The following is a 19,555-nucleotide window of genomic DNA, read 5'->3' on the forward strand; positions in this document are numbered from 1 at the left end:
TACAAGGCTACAGTTTCCTGACTTCTGCCTAATTTTTTTTTCAAAGATTGTATGTTTGTTTGTTTTAGGAAGATGGGAAGTAGAAGAGCTGAAAGAAAACACAGTACCTGGAGACAGAGGATTAGTGTTAAAATCGGTGGCAAAGCATCATGCAATATCAACTATGCTAACAAAGGCATTTATTTTTGATAATAAACCTTTGATTGTTCAGTAAGTATTCCCTCAGATTTTTTACTTAATTTTTATTATTCATTAAGTCAAGAAAATAATGTAAATCTCTGTAAAAAATACTGTCTTTCATGTAGCATTGGCTTCATATCCAGAGCTACCAGAACTGTAAGTATGAATGATATAATAATCAAGAAAAATTGTAATACAGGTGTTAAGAAGTGGTATTTAAACTCTTATAAAATATTTTGGACAGAAATTAATACTTTATAAAATTTCTTAAAAAGCTAATCAATTTTCGGTCTTAGATCTAAAAGATCTAAATCATGTAATTTGAGTACAGTGTTTTTACATTTGCAGAGTATTTCTGTGTAGATCAGTAAAACCTGAATCTTGCAAGTATTATAGCAGTATTCGTGATGATGAGTGTCATGGCAATAGGACTTTTTTTTTCTGATAACAGACTTGATTTGTTGTACTTACAGACACATCCAGGTAACTCCTCCAGCTAAATTCAGTGTGTTATATGGGCCATTTCAAAGACAGCACAAACGTTTTAGAACTATTCCTGATTTGTGCTTCGCTTTGGTGTTTTGCATGTTGGTCAATACAGCTTTGAAACTTTTCTTACTGGTGATACCAACAGTATCAAATGTTACTGTGGCTTTTTTTGTCTGTCATCATTGCTGTGTTAGTTTGTGTAGCAACTAAAACCTGTTTGGTCATGTAGAAACGTTTTGACAGTAATGACTAATAAAAAAAATAAAGTGACTAATTGATGATATTAATGTATTCTTCTCGTTCTGGAGATCAGAATTGAATTTGTATTTGTCTGATGCGGAATGTTTTTTTAACTTGCTCTTTGCTCAGATACGAAGTGAATTTTCAAGAAGGCATTGACTGTGGTGGTGCATATATTAAGCTCCTCTCCAGTAGTAAAGACTTGAATCTGGTATGTCCTCTTAATGTTTACTGTTGGTTGCTCATTTGAGGAATGCATAATTGTTCTTGTGCAGTGTCATTAGGAGATTAATTCTTAGTGTATTCTAAGTTCTAAAAAGCTTCCCAAATGTTTAATCAGAAGATTAGGCAAGGTAATCATATATATATTATAGTTTATATATATACAAAGCCTTCATAGTTGTGCATTTTACTGGAATATTTGATAACGTTATTCATGTTAAAATTACCATTTATTTTAATGAAAAATGCAGGTAGTCTGAAACTTAAAGTACACTGTTAAAATCTATGTTCAGACAAGAAATCTCAAAATGTGAATTTCCATAGGTCAGAGCAAGCAGTGTATGGATTAACATACTCCTCCTAGTTCTGTACAGGTGATATTATGTTAACTATTGGTCTTATATCTAGGACAATGGAGTTTTGTATCTGTTTAGTCTGCCTTTTTGCAATAACACAAGCCATAGAATTTCAACTCATAACTTGTGAAACAATTTTTTTTTACTGCATGGCATACAGCATGTCACCTCACAGAGGGATAGAATGTGGATTTAGGAACTGCAAGTAATGAAGTGTCTCCCTATGGGGAAGAATTTCTCTTACCAGGGACGCTCTCAATGATCAGGTGTAAAGTTGATGCTTTACATACATAGCAGCAGTTACAGAATAGTTTTACATATTTGGATAGACTTGGAATGACCAGTCTGGATTCAAAATATTGTCAGGATTCAAAAATGGTAAGGGTACTTCCAATCATGAAGCAGATTGCTCTGGCCATTCAAAAGCTGACTACCCTAGCTCCTACGCTATGGTTTTGAAGCTAGTTGGTGGTGTTGACCCAACATTCAGTACTAGACAACTTTCAGACAGAAGTTGATGAGGCAATCACAGTTACAGCTAGTATTGGCTTTAGAAATTGTTGGTTTTGAGATGCATCAAGCTATCCTGTTTGCTCAATAAGATTTGGTAAGGTGGAAAGGCAAGTTAATAGGAAAAGCAATAGAGACTAGTCTTAAAAAAAACCTGGAAACACAAGTGTGGGCAGAACTCATAATTTTCTCCCTGGGTGAGATTTTCCATCTGTGCTTTTATTCCTGAGATGTCTGAACATATCTACCATCGCTGCCTTGACCCGTGAAGCTACAACATTGTAAGTGCTGAGCAGAACAGCATTGTAGTTGTTTACTGAGCAAACTTAAAATGATAGAATTGCTAGCTTGAGGGGAGGTGGCATCATCAGCAACCTGTTTGGATGCTGGATTACCCAATACTGTATTGCAGTGAAGTGTGATGCCTTGCTTATGTGCAAAAGGAAGGGAAAGTTGCTCAGACAGGCTCAAGGCATTGCTTGTCCTCACCTGCAAATCAGCAGTCAGAAGGAACCTCTTAACACAGATTTTTTGTGATTTTTAAGGGATAATATGTATGCCTGCAAGAGTCTAAGAGATGGTGGCATGTGTAAGAAGTTTCTTGTAAGCATTCATGAAATATCTAAGTAAAAGCTTTAATGCAACCTCCAAATGCTTTTCCTTTTTCCTCAAATTTGTATGTCAGCATGTGTTATACTCAAACTTAAGTACTAATAGATCTGTATTAAAAATACAGATGGTAGGAAAACTAGTAAAGGTGTGGCATCTTTCATGATGGAAAGATATGTAAAGGATACTAAAACTGAAAAATCTTACTTTGTAAAAGAAGTTGTGAGACCAAGATACTCTGCTCAGTTACACATGAAACTGAAATTCTCCGACATCTGTTGTCTTATTCTAGAAAGTGAACCAAAAGACTGCAAATGCAAATTTTATCTTTTTATGACCTGGCTCATTGTTCATCCTATACATTTTTTTTTAATTTTTTATTTTGGTAGGTTTGAGTCAACATTTTCTCTTTCATATCCTTTTAACTTTAAAATTGAACATATTGGAATAATCAATTAATTCTTGTTAATTTTTAACAGTGACATTTTCAAATGAGGATTGAAGTTGTAAGGACCAAACTTAAAATGCATTCATTTCTGTAGTGCTTAAATCTAAACTGAAAATGTTTTACTTTGTGTTCAAAAACTGCTGCATACTTGAAAATACAGACTCATCTCAAACAATACATAACTGTTAGAATATTTCTTGAAAGACGAAAAGTTTCAGAAATCAAGTTATCTTTCTTTAAGCAGTTGAGTAAGACTATAGCATGATACTGTGTATACCAACTACAAAAATCATCTAGTTAAAAAAAAAATTTCTGAACAGCTTAATGCATCATACTCTGAAGGAAACTATATCTGGTGTTTTCAGGGTTGTTTATTGTTAGTATGGAGCAAGAAGACAGTGCTGAAATGCTGGATAATACCCTGTTTACAGTCTTTATTGAAATGTAAATTGCTATGAAGAGCAGTTAACTAGTTCCCTTCCATCTTTTAGTGTAGTGTGTGCAGAAGGGTATAGATATTTGGATGCCTTGATTTGTGGAGGAGTTTCCACATAATGTGTAAGAATAAGGTCTAAGTAAGCATATTCTTCTTCCCTGAAGAAGCTTAAGTGATCTCTGTGGTTAGACTGCTCCCTGAGAATGGAAAGCATCCAACAACATGCGGGGACTGTTCATTTCCTTTCATGATTTACCCTACCATTTTCAGTGTTAGAGCCGATGCTTCATGAAACACCTTTTAGAAAAGGGGAATTATGCTGTGTATATGCCACAGTATGGAGGAAAAGTAGTACCTAATATGACTTTGTAAAATGTACGGTATAACGCATGCTCAGCTTTTTTGCTTCTACAGGAATACTTTTTTGACAAAACACCTTATACTATTATGTTTGGACCAGATAAATGTGGAGAAGATTACAAACTACACTTTATCTTTAGACATAAGAATCCTAAAACTGGAGAGTATGATGAAAAACATGCAAAACGCCCTGATGTAGACCTAAAAAAGTTCTATTTGGACAAGAAGACTCATCTGTACACGCTTGGTATTGTTTAATTCTTACACGTTTAAATTAGAAAACAGATTAAAAATTAGTTTCTGAACTTAGTTCACTGAAGCTTTGTATTTGACTCTGCTTTTTGTTTGTAATAGTCTGTTAATTCTGGGGGATGGTTGCTTAATGATTTGGGCTTAAATGATTTAATGACTGAGCTTAACTGCAGGGCATAAGTGGCTTTGAAATGCTGCTGTTTAATATTCAATTACAGGAAAAAAGCATTACCAGCCTTGGCTAGCCTTTAACCTGAAGAACTGATTAATACTTTCAGTACATACTATGATAAAAAAAAAAAATCCCTTAAGAAAGGTGTATGTGTGTGTGTATATATATATATACATATATATATATATATATATACATATATATATATATATATATGTCCAGTATTCTAGGAAGGGATCAAGAATTTACTGGAGTTCAGTGAGATCTACAGCATATTGAACACCGCTCTCCTCTGCGCATTGAGTTCCCACCAATGCCTGCATCAGCAGAGGTGTGCGTGAACAGATAGGTTGCTGCTTTCACTGGAGATGAAATTTGGTCTGGTTTTAATCCATGTGACATCAGTTTATGTTCTAATGAACAGTATAGCAGCAATGAAAGTTTAATTTCTCAGTTCTTTTTTTTCCTTGTTCTAATTTCTGAAAAAGAACAAGCAGTCAGAGAAAATGGGCTAATCTGTGACATACTGCAAATCCAAACAAATTGACTATACTTTAGAACTTCCATTGAATAATAGTAATGGAATAATAATGGAAGACGTGCTCAACTGCTGTGCCATGGGAAAAATGTATTGTTCTTAAAATAACTTACAGTAGTGTGCTACAACAAACCGTCACTTTTAGATCATAAGAATAACTGAAACAAAGCAATAGAACCAAAGAAAACACAAAAATCCTTCCCACCATCCTGTCCTTACAGTAAAGGAACGAATGTGTTCCTGTATTTGGGCTGTTCATTAGAGATGATGATTAAAGATACTTAAATTGCATTTATTCTATTATAATTGCTCAGCTAGACCTCTGAACAGCTTTGTACCATCTAATGCATTTGTGACTGATAACATAAGTAGAAAAATCAATTAATTTTATTGTATCTAAAATCATATGGGGGGTTAATTTTTGCGTTTGTTGATGTTTTAATAAAATTAAAAATTTTAAGCTGCAAGAGCTTAATTAGGTATTAACAAACCGTCATTATAGGTCTGTTACTCTGGTTTTCATCGCCCATCTTCATAAAACTGGAATAGTATTTACTTCAAATTAGTAATCTTGCTTGTGTTGAATGGGCATTTAAATATACTTGTTAAGCGTTAATAATGTGCTCACCAGTTATTAGAGATGGATCTGGATCCAATTTCTGTTGTTGAGTCTGACACTGCTCAATTCTATGACCCTTATTTATCAGGTACTTGCTAAAATTTTTAAAAATTTGAAGATAAATTTCTCTATTCACCGTCTGGCAGTTGAGGGAACTGGCTGTCAGAGATTTGAATCTAAAAGAAAATACTGTTTTCATGATCCTTCAGCTGTGATATTTACACAGTTCTGGTGTTTTCACGTTTTCAAGTGTGGACTTGTAATTTGTTAGCAGAGATGCTTTTGAGGTTGAAGGTTTGTCTTTTATTGTCCTTGGGGGGGGGAAGAAAAAAAAAAAAGCAGAATTTTGACTAAGTGGTAGGTGTTTGAAAAACTGTTAGCGTGTGTTTTGAGGTGTTTCAACAATTGATTTGCAGAAGGTATCATTTTTCTAGTCCTGATGCTGGTCATGACATCGCTACAGTGGGAACTTTATAGTGTCCAGATCCAGTACCTGAATGGAGCGAGGAGTCTATCTCCTGCTCTGCTAGTGAGGATCTGTCTGCTCTTATTTGTCTATGCGTATTATATAGATAGGTATTGGTTAAAGGTAAATGAATTTGTTAAATTCATGTTTCCCTTATTTCTTAAATACTTTTTTTTAATTTAGTGCTAAAACCAGATGATACATTTGAAATGTTAATCGACCAAACAGTTGTCAGTAAAGGAAGTCTCCTTGAGGATATGGTTCCTCCAGTAAACCCTCCCAGAGAAATAGAGGATCCTGCTGACAAGAAGCCTGATGATTGGGATGAAAGACCAAAAATACCTGATCCCAACGCTGTCAAACCAGATGACTGGTACAGACAAAATTTTATCTGTACAGCAGGTTATTCTTTTGAAAGACTTGACTGGCTTTTTTTGCTAATGGCAGTTCGGATATGTTTCACTGCTAAAAGTACTAATACTTCAAAAAATGTAATTGAGATGGGGGTACAAGGATGTAGTCTTCTTTTAAGGAAAGAAAAACTATGCTGATTTGTACCCTCTGTTGTTGTAGTTAATAACAAAGATTACAATACTTGAAAGAGTTAGAAAGAGTTGTGTTTTCGTGTTTGGTTTTTTTTTTTTTTTTTTACACTATTATATACGTACTTCCTCCTGTGTCAAGTAGTGTTCATATAGCATCTCAGAGGAGGGAAAAATTTAAAGGGGGAGACCTGATTGACACCTGCTAGTTGATGGTAGCAATTTCTGGGGTAACTAATGCCTTGAAACAAATTAAATATAGTTTCAAAATTTATAAACAAATAATCAGATGCCTAATTCTCATTATAGGTGTGTCTAATTCTGTTATGCCATTGAATATCATCCCTTTCATGCCAGTTGCAGTCCTCTGAACAGAAAATACTGTTTTAAAGTCAAGCTGATGTATTTTCTAACATTAATCTGTAATTGAAGGGATGAAGATGAGCCTTCCAAAATAGAAGATCTTGATGCTGTTAAGCCTGAGGGATGGCTTGATGATGAACCACCGTATGTTCCAGACCCTAATGCAAAAAAACCAAAGGACTGGTAAGAACTTGATTCAATAAGTGCAGGTCTGTTAATGTATTTTGTAGATAAGCCCACCTATTCTCTGGCAAATTATGAGTTGATTAGAGCTTAACTCAAATGTCATTGTATTTTAATGTAGTAAGTTGGAACATACAAGGTATGGCCAATTATTTGTTGTTCTGGGGAGCTGCTTTTAGAAAAATACACAGATGTCAATAATTGCCTTGTATTCTGAAGATCTGTAAACAAAAACAAAATATTAAGGAACCTGATGAAAGGACTGAAACTGTTTCATGGCCTAACATTATAAGTTGATACATGAAGTTGTAGTCTGAAAGCATGTTTTAGTAAAGTGTTGCAAGCTGTTTGCACCTGCAGGAGTATAATTACATACAGTCATGCTGTGTTTATGAACGTGTGGCTTTAGCGCGTTTTATTTTCAGTACTCTGGAAAATATTTTTTTTTTAGAAGCATTATGCTGTTGGGTAAAGTTCTATGGGCAGATCTAATAAATTCAGAGGTCGTTAGAGCAAAATGTATGGAACCTAACTTTAGACTGAAAGTTAGTGTTCAGATCAGTCTGAAATCAGTTGTTTGTAACTTTCTTTCTGTAGGGATGAAGAAATGGATGGGGAGTGGGAAGCCCCTCAGATCCCTAATCCAAAGTGTGAGACCGCACCTGGTTGCGGAATCTGGGTGCGTCCCATGAAGAATAACCCAAAGTATAAAGGAAAATGGAAAGCACCTATGATAGATAATCCTAATTATCAGGTACTAGCAATATTGTAGGTTATTGCTAAGGAGGTACAGACTTCAACCAAGCAGGCAAATCAAAGTAGTGTATTTATTTGGTATTTCATACAGTGTATTTATTTTTTACGGTGTGTCTGAACACCCTCACTAAACATTTTCAGCTTTTAATGTATTTACTTATATTTTTTTTGTTTAAGTATACTGTTAGACAGAAATACTTCCTGTATTAAAACAATCTCTTCTAAAAGTTGGTACCACTGGTACCACACATTCAATATGCTCTATAGCATTTCATTTAGAATAAAGTTGTCATGTAATGGACTAATTTATTTTTTACTGGGTTTTAAGTGTGAAAGTTATAAATTAATACATTTTATTTGATAAAATAAAAATGAAACCCTGCAGTAAGCAGATTAACTTATTAGTTCTATTTTAGTGGAAGCATCAATTTTGGATAATTAAATTATCCCCTCCAGATATAAGAGCAAAGCTGGGTATTAGAAAGAGTTACTTTGTATTAATTACAGTTGGGGAGAACTTGAATCTGATTTATTTTAGCTTAAGATCTTAAGCAGGTTTGTAAACCAAAAAGCATAGGGCTTTAACTAATTTGCACAGGTGTCATAAGGCTGAGTTTTTCTTCCCTAAAATTTTCCCTAATGCTTCTGGTTACAGTAGTTGTCAATTTATATTTATATGAATATACTAGTGTAATAAACTTATTTATTTATACATACCTGAAGGGACTGCGTGGATCACAGGATGTAGTTCCTCTGCACTCTTAGGTAACCAGACGATAGAGACTTAGTTCAGAAGAGCCCTTTTCTGGCCACAAAATGTTGACCAGTGAGTGCACTTAGAAAAATGTATATGCTGTATTGATGAACAAAAGCCAAAACTATATTACACGAGGAGATGCTAGAGGAAGAAGTAATACCAGTGTCTTATTTTGCTGCAGTATTAGGAAATTAATAGATTTATTCTTGGAAGTTCACAAAGACTATACTTGACATTTCCAGTACAAGGTAGAACAGAGGTGCTTTGTGCAGTCAGTCAACTACTGTAACCCCATACGGATAAAAAGTTTTGAATTTAAGAAGTAATCAGTCTGCCCTAAGCCAGAAATCAGAGACCTATCTGCCAAAATCCTATAGGCTGTTTTCAGTTCAGTTTTCCTGAAGGTCAGAGACTACCCCATCTCTTTTTAAAATCATGTATTTAAAAGAACCAGAAAGCCTTAATTACTTTAAACTATTTCACGGTGTTGTTGTTGTTGTTGTTGTTTTTTTTTTAACGTTTTTGGGGTATAGATAATGTGATTGTACTTTTTTTCTTAAAAGGGAATCTGGAGTCCTCGGAAAATACCTAACCCAGACTATTTTGAAGATCCTCACCCATTTGAGATGACAGCTGTCAGTGCTATTGGTTTAGAACTCTGGTCTATGACATCTGATATCTACTTCGATAACTTCATTATATGTTCAGAAAAAGAAGTAGCTGATCGTTGGGCAGCAGATGGCTGGGGCTTGAAGAAATTAGTAGCAAGTGCTAATGAGGTATAAACTTCATTATGTTCGTCACTACTTTTGCCTACCAAGAAGGAATACTGTTGGAAGAATTTTCTATCAGTTAATGCTGACACAATAGAATTTATTGGCAATTAGTTATCTTACTGAATAGCCATGATGTTTTTTTCTAGTTTGGCTGGTTTAGCTTTCACAGATCTATATTCTCCTGAAGTTAAAAGGGTACAATATTTTGCTCAAGCATCTAGCAAGTGTCTGTAACTTGATCTTAATGAGTTTTCCACTGTTAATGGTGGTGCTAGAATTCAGTATGTCAGCAAATGAAAGCTGAATTATTTGCACTAAAAGACCTTTGATTTTTATTTTTTAACTTTTCACTTTTGGACAACTCCTTTATATATGTTCTTTAGATGTGTTTCCCTATTATCAGGAATGGATGATAGTCATGTTTTTTGTTTAATACTCTTAGGATCTTGGCTGCTCAGATGTATATTATGCAGCTATGACAGTAATGTGCGTATGTTTATGGAGCTGCATGTGTTCTTTCGTTTCTATGTGTGTATCCACTTTTTTTTTTGTATACTGCAGTTAGCCAGCCACCAGCTTTTCTAGATCTCTTCCCTGTGTTATGGGATGAATTTGTCCTAGCATATGGGATCATGAGCCCCTCTAGTGGCTGCCTTCACTGACTGCAGTTTAGAGAGAGTAGTTCAGTTGGAAGGGACCTAGAGAGATCATCTAGTCCAACTGTCTGACCACAGCCGCTAAAAGTTAAAGCCTATCAATGCGGGCATTGTCCAAATATCTCTTGAACTCAGTCAAGGGGCATGAACCACCTCTCTAGGAAGCCTGTTCCAGTGTTTGACCACCCTCACAGGTGGTTTCTTCTAACAGTCCTATATTTACTTTAATTGAGGGGCAAGAGCAGGCATCTGTGTGTGGATAAAAAATGATGGGCTCGTTGCAAATATGGCCAGTCCCTGGCAGCAGCTGTTCCTCATGGAAAGGATGAGAAAGCAGCAGTAGCCTATTTGCCAATGCGATTTAGAAAAGCCACCATATTCCACAGCCTTGCCCTTTTGAAATCCTTATTTTTAGGTCTGGAGTTGCACCTATACCTGTACTCACAATAGCAAAAGATAATCGTTGAGACCCCTCACTCAACTGTGCCTCCATAGCCTTATATATATATATATATATACACACTAATATATATACTATATATATATACTAATATATAGATAGATGTACCCTTTTCAGAGTCTAACTGGACTAGACACTCTACCTCCCTACCTTCTTCTACTACATAAGTCAGAACTTGGTTGGGAAGACACTTTACTCCCTGAATAATTGGCTGTTGGAGGAGACGATGTGGTAGTACACATGGAACAAGGCATTGCTTTTCAGGTCGCTCGCAGCTCCTGTGAGGTTCTTGATGCTTTGGGAGATTTCAGCTGAGTTAGCAGAGCATGGGGAAAGAGCAGAATAGCTGGGGAGGGTGGAAAGTGTGAGGTTGTGGAGACTCCAAGTGTCACTTCACAGAATTGAGTAGGGGGCAGTCTGGTAGTTTTGGCATACCAGCTTTTCGTTCTTTCTTACTGTATGCTGTTTGCTAGCACTTGCTATTAAGTGCATATGGGCAATCTGACAAGTGGTTGCTTTCTTACGTTGGAATCCAATACTTTGTAATTAAAAAAACAAAAGGAAAAAATGTTTTTCTTTAGGCAACATAAAATTTAAAATATATATTTTATAAGCTTACCAAGGTGTTCAGGTGTTCAGAGGGATGTAAATGCCTTTTTTTTTTTTTTTTTTAATGTAGCCTGGAATGTTTAGTCAACTGGTGACAGCTGCAGAAGACCACCCATGGCTCTGGGTTCTTTACATCTTGACTTTAGCACTCCCTGTTGGTCTAGGTGTGTTGTTCTGCTGGCCAGCAAAGGTTAGAGAAACTCAGTGCGTTCTTATTCATTTTCATTCTTAATACTTTATTTAAAACTTCTAATACTTGTGCAACAGTATGCTCTTTTACTGTGCCATTGATATTAGTTACCTTACAGTGGCTATTGTGTTTAATTCTTAATCTGAGTTTCAGTATAAATTGATTCTTAATTTCTTGTAGAAAACAGATGACGATATTGAGTTCAAAAAAACTGCTATATCTAAGGCAATTACAAAAGGAGAAATAAAACAAGAGAGAGAAGAGTTAGAAGATGATGAAATAGATTTAGAAGAAGAAAAAGAAAATGAAGATATTGTTGAAGATGGTAAGATGAGCAAGCCAATTTGCAGTTCAATAAATATCAAGACGTGAATAGGAGTAGGTCATGGATTGTATTGCAATAATTGCAACCAGTTATCTTAAGCGTATGCAAAATCTGTCATCTTCTCTCTAGTAATTGGCATTCCGTGGTAATAGTGTTTTGGTAAATACAAGCAGAAAGTAAGATTCTCAGTATTTCTTCACTCTCAAGAAGTTATAGTGCTTTTGGCAGTCTTTTACTGTTTGTAAACAAGGATGCATAATTTCTGCCTTCTAAATATTTCATACATTGATCACTTTTTGAGCGGTTCAGATACCTGTATCTGAAGTGGTTAAAATCACTGTTGTTTTTATAATGTGTCTAGAATAGTTTTGACATAAGTCTTTTCACTTACTCCTCTGTGGGGGTGTTGTACCCTGAACTGTTTTGTTGGCCACTGTTTTTAGTAACTCTTGTTAAAGTCTGAAAATACAGTGGACATGAAATACTTATGTTTGCTGCTTGTTTTTTATTGCTATCTAGGAATGCATTGCTAGCCTGCAGAGGCCTGTCCTGCTGTTCCAAGGGAGAAATGAATGATTAGTAGGTTAAGATGCACTTTGGCATTCAAAGATTGACAAAATCATCTTTCATTACTGTATCAAATACAACTGGTACTATTCAGCTATGGCTTTGACGTTGTGTTAGCATTTCCCAAAGTCTCTAGTTAATGAATGGAAAGTGAATCACGTAACTTACAGTGTATTATTTTGACTTCTATGAGAAAATCCTTAGCCTCAGACCTCTGCAAGGTTCAGCCTCTTATCTCACTCTTCTTTGGTAAATACAAAAAGTTGTAAGTGACTGGCATCAAAAGTTAGTAACCTGGCAGACATTCATGCTTTTTTGTTAGTAGAGACCTCATTTTGTATCACTGATTGGAACTTGGTGATTTTTGCCCATCTCTGCACTGTGTGTCATGAGTATTGATGGCGTTTGCCTGTATGACTTAATATTTAACTTAGCATCAAATGTTCCCATACTTAAGGAATTGAGTGCTTTGGCATAATGCTTTACCACACCAAATTTAGCTCATCTGCCTTACCATTAGAGAGCCTTACCTAGGCATTAACTATTATAGTTATGCTAAATTTATTTTTTACATGAATCACGAATTGCAGGTACAGCACTCCAGCATTGTTATCTTCCTACATTTTCCTTTTGATCTTGTTCTACTTTACATGGTCTTTGCCTGTGAATTGAAGAATCTCTTTTCTTTTGCCCAGTCTTGATGGCTTGATAGGTACTTTTTGTGCTTAATGTACTACTGTCAGCAAGGCTGTATGAGATAGCTGTATTCCAAAATTATTCTGTCAGTCCACTTCAGAAGATGTTGTTGGCTCTGATCCCATCTCATCGTAGCCCTTTCTGCATCCTTTATCCTGTGTCCTGCTGGGTATTTGACACTCGCTTTTATTGCATTAAGTATTTGCCTGCCTTTTTTAAGCTTTTTTAAGCTTTTAAGAACTTCCAGTTAGATGTGGTTTTTTATTATTGTTATTATTTGTGCTGAGTTTTTTTTTTAATGTGGGTACATATGCATCTTATTCTGTGCTGTGTATTTCCTAACTTTTCCTCATTTCCTTGATTTTTCTTCAAGCTAACTTTTGCTTTTGCATTAATGGAAGGATAGGAGAAAGGATCATTCTTATGTCAAAATATGGCCGCAAACTTACAGGCCTCTAACATCATAGTCTTCATCTTAACCAGTGTTCTGGTGTAAAGTGAGAGCAGAAGGAAGTTTTATACATCAGTTATCCCCTCAAAATGTCACCTGCCGTAGTATTCATGTTAGAATAGCCAGTTTCCGTTGTAACCTGTAGAAATGACTGATCTCAAGCATCTAGCAGTCCAAGTCATCTGAGAGCATCATACATTCCTTAAGCTACAGACAAAATTTCTTTACGCAAGAAGATGACTAGATTACCATTTTTTCCGTTAGTTTTTAATATAGAGTTTGACTTGAGAAGGAGGGGAACTTCAAATTGTCGGGGGGGGGGGGGGAGTGGAGACTTAGTTCTTGTATCTCCACTTACCTATTTGAGTAAAATCAGTGCACGTCATGTAGTGTGTTAAAGGGTACATTTGAAAGTTAGATATAAGGTCTAGGCAATCAGAGAGGAAAACTTCAGCTTGTACATTTTTAAAATTCCACCTGGAACAGTGTTCATGTTATTTCAGAAGTAGGTTCCATTTTAGGGCTTTACTTCTGGTTACTAACCTGAATACAGAGCAAAACTAGCATAGCTAGCTTTTGTATGACTCTTCCAAGGTTTTCAAATAAATTCCAGGCTTCAAAGAGGAAAGGGTTCTACTTTGCTGTCAGGTGACTTTCTGGGTTTTTGTGTCTTCAAAAAGAATTGCTTAGCTTCCCTTAGCTTTCTGCCTCCTTTTACATTTGCAGGTTGAAATCTTCCTTTTTTTCTTTTCATCACTCTTTGGTTCCTCATATCTCAAAGCATAGAGTATTTGTCTTCTGTCTTCCTATGATTCTTTTTGCTACAGAGAGAAGAGAACCAGAGGAGACAAAAGGAGAGTTGGTAAAGGATACACAGAAGATGGAAGGGGAAGCTTCTCCTTCAGGTATTGGGAAAGGGAAGTAGTTTGGGCCAGGACTTGAGAATGGTCTGTCCTTTCTCTTTATTCTCTGCTTCATTGCTGATGGTAGAACTTCAAGCTGGTGGATGCCAGTCTTCATCAGATATGGATGTGAGTTTCCTGTGAGATCTCTTAACATGGTATCTGTAGTCATCAATATTTCTGTACTAGTTTCTTTGTTTGGATCCTAATTACTTTTGCAATTCCTTTGTAGTCATCTGCTTCTTTATTTCCTGTAGTTGAAGGTAACTGGCTTTGAGCCGTGAAACACTGGATGATTTGGGAGACACATTTTATCACAGGGACTTTAACAGCATGGCACAATTGCAAATTTCAGAAACACTTGTAGATTTCTTTGGCTCCATTGAGAATGAATTGCTGGCAGAGTGCTTCTTGAAGGGCACTGTCCATGGGACTGAATTCTTTATTGTGTTCTATGTTAATTTTTGTGGCATAGCTAAAAGATGATCTGCTCTTGACTTGTCCAGTCATCCGTATTATTCTCCTGGCATTCCTTACTCTCTAGAAAAACATCCCAGGGAGTAAAAGAATCTTGACAGGAAAAGGAATTTCAGGGGCATAGTCTGAACCTTATTTATTAAGTTCCAGACATGAATTTATATAAAATACTGATTAAATTAGAATAAATTAGAATATATAATTGTAAATACTATAGTTATCCCATTTGGGCTTTTAGTACTTTTGATGTCTGAACTTTTTTTCTTTTTCTACTCTACTGAAATGAATGCTTACAGGAGGTTCTAGATTTGTATCACTTAAAATTTCTAACTGCTTGACCAGAATATGAGCAAAGGTTTTGTGATTTATTTATTTTTTTGCCATGCTTTTCCCTTAAGAATTTATTTTTAGAACAGAAATCTTTGTCTACATTTCTCTTAGACTGTGGACTCCATTTTTTGGTCATATTTCTACTTTTCTTGCCAATAGTAGAGACAGATAAGTGTAGACATGTATCAGGTATTATTAAGGGTGGGAAAACTCTTAGACCTTAACTAATTGTGCTCAACTGTTTGGCTTATTTTTTATTTTTTTTCACATTGAAGTAGTGTTTATGAGATGGGGCATGACATGAGAAAGGTAGGATTGAGCGATGTTTGGGGTAGTCATCCTTTACAGCTGTTTTATTACTGTTTTTAATTGAGCCTGTTCTGTTGCAATATGCCATCTCATATCCTTGTTGTCAGGGGTAGCTGTGATTTCTTGTTTACTCTTTGATAGAACGTATTGCAAACGAGTCTCAGTTTCTGGAAATTCTCACTTTGAGTTCTCAGTTTGAAGTAAAGGAAGAGAAATGCCAAACCCACGTAACGTTTCTTTGAATCATGCTGTGGTTGCTGAGTTCCAGTTCTTGTAACGAACATAGATAGCTAAAATGCAGGCGTGGGAGTGTCAGCTTGTAAGTACTGAGGCCCAAAGTGGAAATCAGAACAGTTGGGTGCCTGGTTGCCTTCTCAAAATGTATGGAATATAGATACCGCAGAAGAGTAACCCGTGTTGATCAGAGAGCAGCTTAGAATTTGCACTGTCTGGTGCATTCATTGCTCCCTTTAGTTCAGTGCAGTGACGCAGATTCAGTAAGAAAGTAGAAGGCAGTTTTGCTTTGTTTTAGCCTATAGTTTATCCAGGGAATTGTTGGAGAGTAGAAAGCTACTCCTCTCCTCCCCGCCCCAGTCCTCTTCAATTCATAGATCTACTTGACCGCAGGTCTTGCAGAAAGCTGACAGCTTTTTGTCAATGGTTTTGCCATAGTGTAGTACAGGCTGGACATACCTGAGCTAAGGGGGAGTACGGTGCTTTTCTGGCTAGTTTTTGCTTTGGAATAATGCATAAATTTGGAGTGAGCACTAGGCTGCTTAGCCCTCAACAGCTGTACAAACCAGTATGCCAAAGGAACTCCATGCTGACGGGGAAGATCCCTTAGGATGTGGGTATCCCCTGAGGTGGGTGACTGATGACTATAGTATGTACTTGGCTACTTGAGTCAGAATTAAGTCAGATTTGGGATATTCGTCAGATTAAGTCAGATTTGGGATATTGGGATAGGACCTATTTCATCTGGTCCTATGTCTGCTCTTAGAACTGTCTAATGTGACACTTAGAAGGACTTCCCTAAAAGAAATCAACTGTACGAGCAGAGTATATACTATTGTGAAAAGAGACTAGGCTGAAAATTTTAGATTTAGAGATTAAATTTGATAGTGATAAATTTATACCAATTCATAAGAATTCTATTCTCTGTATCACTCATGTTGTTATGGCTTATTGCAAACAAGCAGTTCATTCTAAGACTGAAACTGTCTTCTTTTTCTTACTAGTGTGTCTGCAGTGATCATTCTATGATTCCATGATTCTTTTTCTTACTAGTGTGTCTGCAGTGCATTTTTATATAGTTCTGTTTACAAAGTTAAATTAATTTCTCCTGCAGAAGATGAGGGTGAAGGTGGTGAAGATATTGATGAAGAGGAAGAAAATGAAGTTGCAGATGGAAGTCAAGAAGAAGGTGATAAGTCAAATAAATCTGGTTCAGAAGATGAGGTGAGTTCTTTTCCCGTATTTTCTTCTTGCCTCTTTCCACCATCACAATTCTAACAAAGCACAGTTAACCTACAAGAAGTTTTTTGTCTGTTGAGCCACATAAGATATTATGAGATGGAAATGTGTTCTTACTTGAATTTCACACCTCCTGTACTCTGTTTGTATAGGCTTGTGAAGTAAGTCTCTTTCCATGTCATTTTGGCCAGGAGGTGGTATTTATTCTCAAATACAGGTATAGTATAGGAGTGATCTTGCAGGTCTCTTAACTTGAACTATTGCTACAAGCATGTAGTTTTTACAAGATTGTGGTTTTTAAGAGGTTAGTAACTGAATTGTAAAGTTTGAAAAATCAGTTGCCAGGGTAAGTGTCCGGTCTTTTTTATCACGCTAGTTAATTGCTTGAACATTTGCTTCCAACAGAATAGCCTTTCTGTGAGATCTAGAAAAGCCATAAGCCTTCAGTTATCTTTTTTTAATCATCATTATTATTCCAAAAAAAGGTTTTAAGCTAAAAAAGCTAAGTGGTTTTGAATTCAGCACCTGCCGTTTCATTTTTCTTGTGCAGGTTAATTCAGTGACCAGATAGTCTATGATTTTTTTTTCAGAAAATAAAATTATAGGATGGAGTTTGTCTTTTTTTTTTTTTTTTGCTAATCAGACACTCATCGTCCTTCCATTTAGAAACTATAGTGTGTCTAAAACACTTTATATCCACCCACAGTATTTCTATTGGTCATGGTCATCTTGTGCTTTTCACTCCCTAGATGATTCTCTTCCTGGATGAGGGGAGCTGCTTAATGTAATGTTAACTGTTTTTCATATAAAACTTCTCTGAGAGTGTACCTTGTATGAGATTGCACTGCTTCAGCACTGAAATTCTTCATTAATTAGCCATTACTCAGTACTTCCTCTTGTTCCCATAGGAAGCTCCTTTTTCTTGTACATTACCTAGGAATACAGTGTCTGATGAACCCATTAAGATGCGTGTGATTCTTTATGAAAGTAGTAACACAATCTGAACATGTATATTCCATTACACAGTATCAATCACGGTGAGCTTATGGCTTGCTCTTATCTGGGCATTTGCAGAGTGTACAAGTTTCTATCACTTAGCTAGCGACCTACTTTGGAGCTGTCATGCGTGCCATGTTGTCACTTGGAAAGTGCTGCCTTCTGAATGAGGCGCTTGCCCTCAGGAGATGCAGGAAAGTGAGGAAGCAATTGTCTCTGAATGGAGCTCCTGTAGGAAGGGCTTTTTGTGGACCTTTGTAAGCCAATCACTCCTAAGAACAGACACCTGATTTAAGAACAGTTTGTTCTATTTGTACCTTCCAAGGCAGGCAGTTAGAATGTTTTAAATGCTTCTTGCTTAAGAAGTGGAAATTAAAATTAGCATAAGATTAGTGCTTCAAGGAAATTGCTATAGTCATTAAAAAGTCCGTGCTTTTAAACTGTTGAGTAAATGGACAAAACCAAATTTCTGATGTCAGTTTAGATGCACTATTCTCTTCCTTCTGAATATAGAAAGGAAAAGCCTTTTACCCACTTTATTTATCATCAGAGTAATATTGCGGGGAAAAAAATCCATCATTTAAGTGTAGTAGCGGGTGATACTATGATTGGGGGGGGGGGGGGGAGGAATAAAGTAATATGCCAGTTTCAATAATTAAATTCAAATTGCTTTAAAATGTTAGTGCTGAAATGGTCTCTCTTTTTTTTTTTCTTCAGATGAAAGAAGATGATGAAAGCACAAGTTCTGGAGATGGTCCACTGAAATCAGTGCGCAAAAGAAGAGTACGAAAGGACTGAGTTATTTCCAGTTAGTATTTTTAGGTCTAGATAATAGTAACTTGTGGCATGTCACTGCAGTGGGCCTGACAGCATGCAGGTTCCTGAGATTTGAAGGGAGAAATGAGACTCATTGCGACTTAACCTCTTTTAAAGCCCTAACCTCTTTTAACCTTCCTAAACGTCGATTCCCTTTTTTAAGAAGAAATACCATCTGTGATGAGTTCGCCAATGCTTCAAATCTAGAATAAAAGTGAAATTGCAAGTTGGCCAACTGATTTAAAAATGAAGATTCTTAAGATTTGAGGATTCTTAGAGATTAGTATTAGTTGGAGATAAACTTTTACTCTAAATATTTTTAAAAACATGAGTAAATTATAATATTTTTGCAGCTCTAGCACACATTTTAGCTGTTGACACATTTCACCTAAAAGAGGATTGTGGTATAGATGTAGCATCTATAGCAGTTCACACTGCTAAGAGAAAAGGTGTTTTTTTTCCTGTGCAGAGCTAAATGCAATAATTGTTTTTGTATGATGATTTAGTGCTAGTAACAATTTTTATTGTACATTATTTATTTCCATTGATACTGTTACATGGGTAGTCATCTGTTCACTTTAGACATTGGTTACAATATTTTAAGAGCTATTTCAAAATACAATACTCATAGAACAAGTGGTTCATTGATGACTTGTTTTGCTTTCTTGAATGCAGATATCATCTACAGAAGTGAAATACAAATGATTTTTTTCAAACTTTTATAGCTCTCATGTTCCAAGCCAGAACGGTATAGGCTTTGTTTATAGAATACTTGCTAAGTGTACATTACATCCTGAATATTTAATAATTCTTGCTTAACATGAAATTTATTAACATAGATACAAATTTTTGATGGATTAAGTTTTGTTTTTTTTTTTTACAGATGTGAGTACCTGGGCATTCTCTTAATATAGTTTAAATAAACTGCGTATCATAAGAGAAATTTTGTTTTGTTACCGTGTTCAACTGTACATTGAAATAGTTCAACTGTATATTAAACAAACAATAAAACCAGTTACTGGAA

At 35.8% G+C, this 19,555-nt stretch overlaps 1 protein-coding gene across 6 annotated transcripts in view; it reads left to right on the forward strand.

Annotated features, from left to right (window-relative positions):
* The window catches only part of CLGN (calmegin), a 28,096-nt gene extending 8,541 nt beyond the window's left edge, over positions 1-19,555 (forward strand). For 2 of the 6 annotated variants that reach the window (XM_080590992.1, XM_080590994.1), the window contains 12 exons: positions 69-210; positions 1,039-1,120; positions 3,905-4,097; positions 6,081-6,270; positions 6,872-6,985; positions 7,583-7,739; positions 9,062-9,277; positions 11,070-11,189; positions 11,370-11,514; positions 14,056-14,133; positions 16,595-16,704; positions 18,433-19,555. In XM_080590992.1, coding sequence (XP_080447118.1) covers positions 69-210; positions 1,039-1,120; positions 3,905-4,097; positions 6,081-6,270; positions 6,872-6,985; positions 7,583-7,739; positions 9,062-9,277; positions 11,070-11,189; positions 11,370-11,514; positions 14,056-14,133; positions 16,595-16,704; positions 18,433-18,513 — 1,628 coding nt within the window. In that variant the 3' untranslated portion in view covers positions 18,514-19,555. The remainder of the gene's footprint in view (positions 1-68; positions 211-1,038; positions 1,121-3,904; positions 4,098-6,080; positions 6,271-6,871; positions 6,986-7,582; positions 7,740-9,061; positions 9,278-11,069; positions 11,190-11,369; positions 11,515-14,055; positions 14,134-16,594; positions 16,705-18,432) is intronic. The other 4 variants (XM_080590995.1, XM_080590997.1, XM_080590993.1 and 1 more) reach the window with 3 other exon arrangements.

Source organism: Anser brachyrhynchus, assembly GCF_964034855.1.
Source record: "Anser brachyrhynchus genome assembly, chromosome: 4".
Taxonomy (NCBI): Eukaryota; Metazoa; Chordata; class Aves; order Anseriformes; family Anatidae; genus Anser; species Anser brachyrhynchus.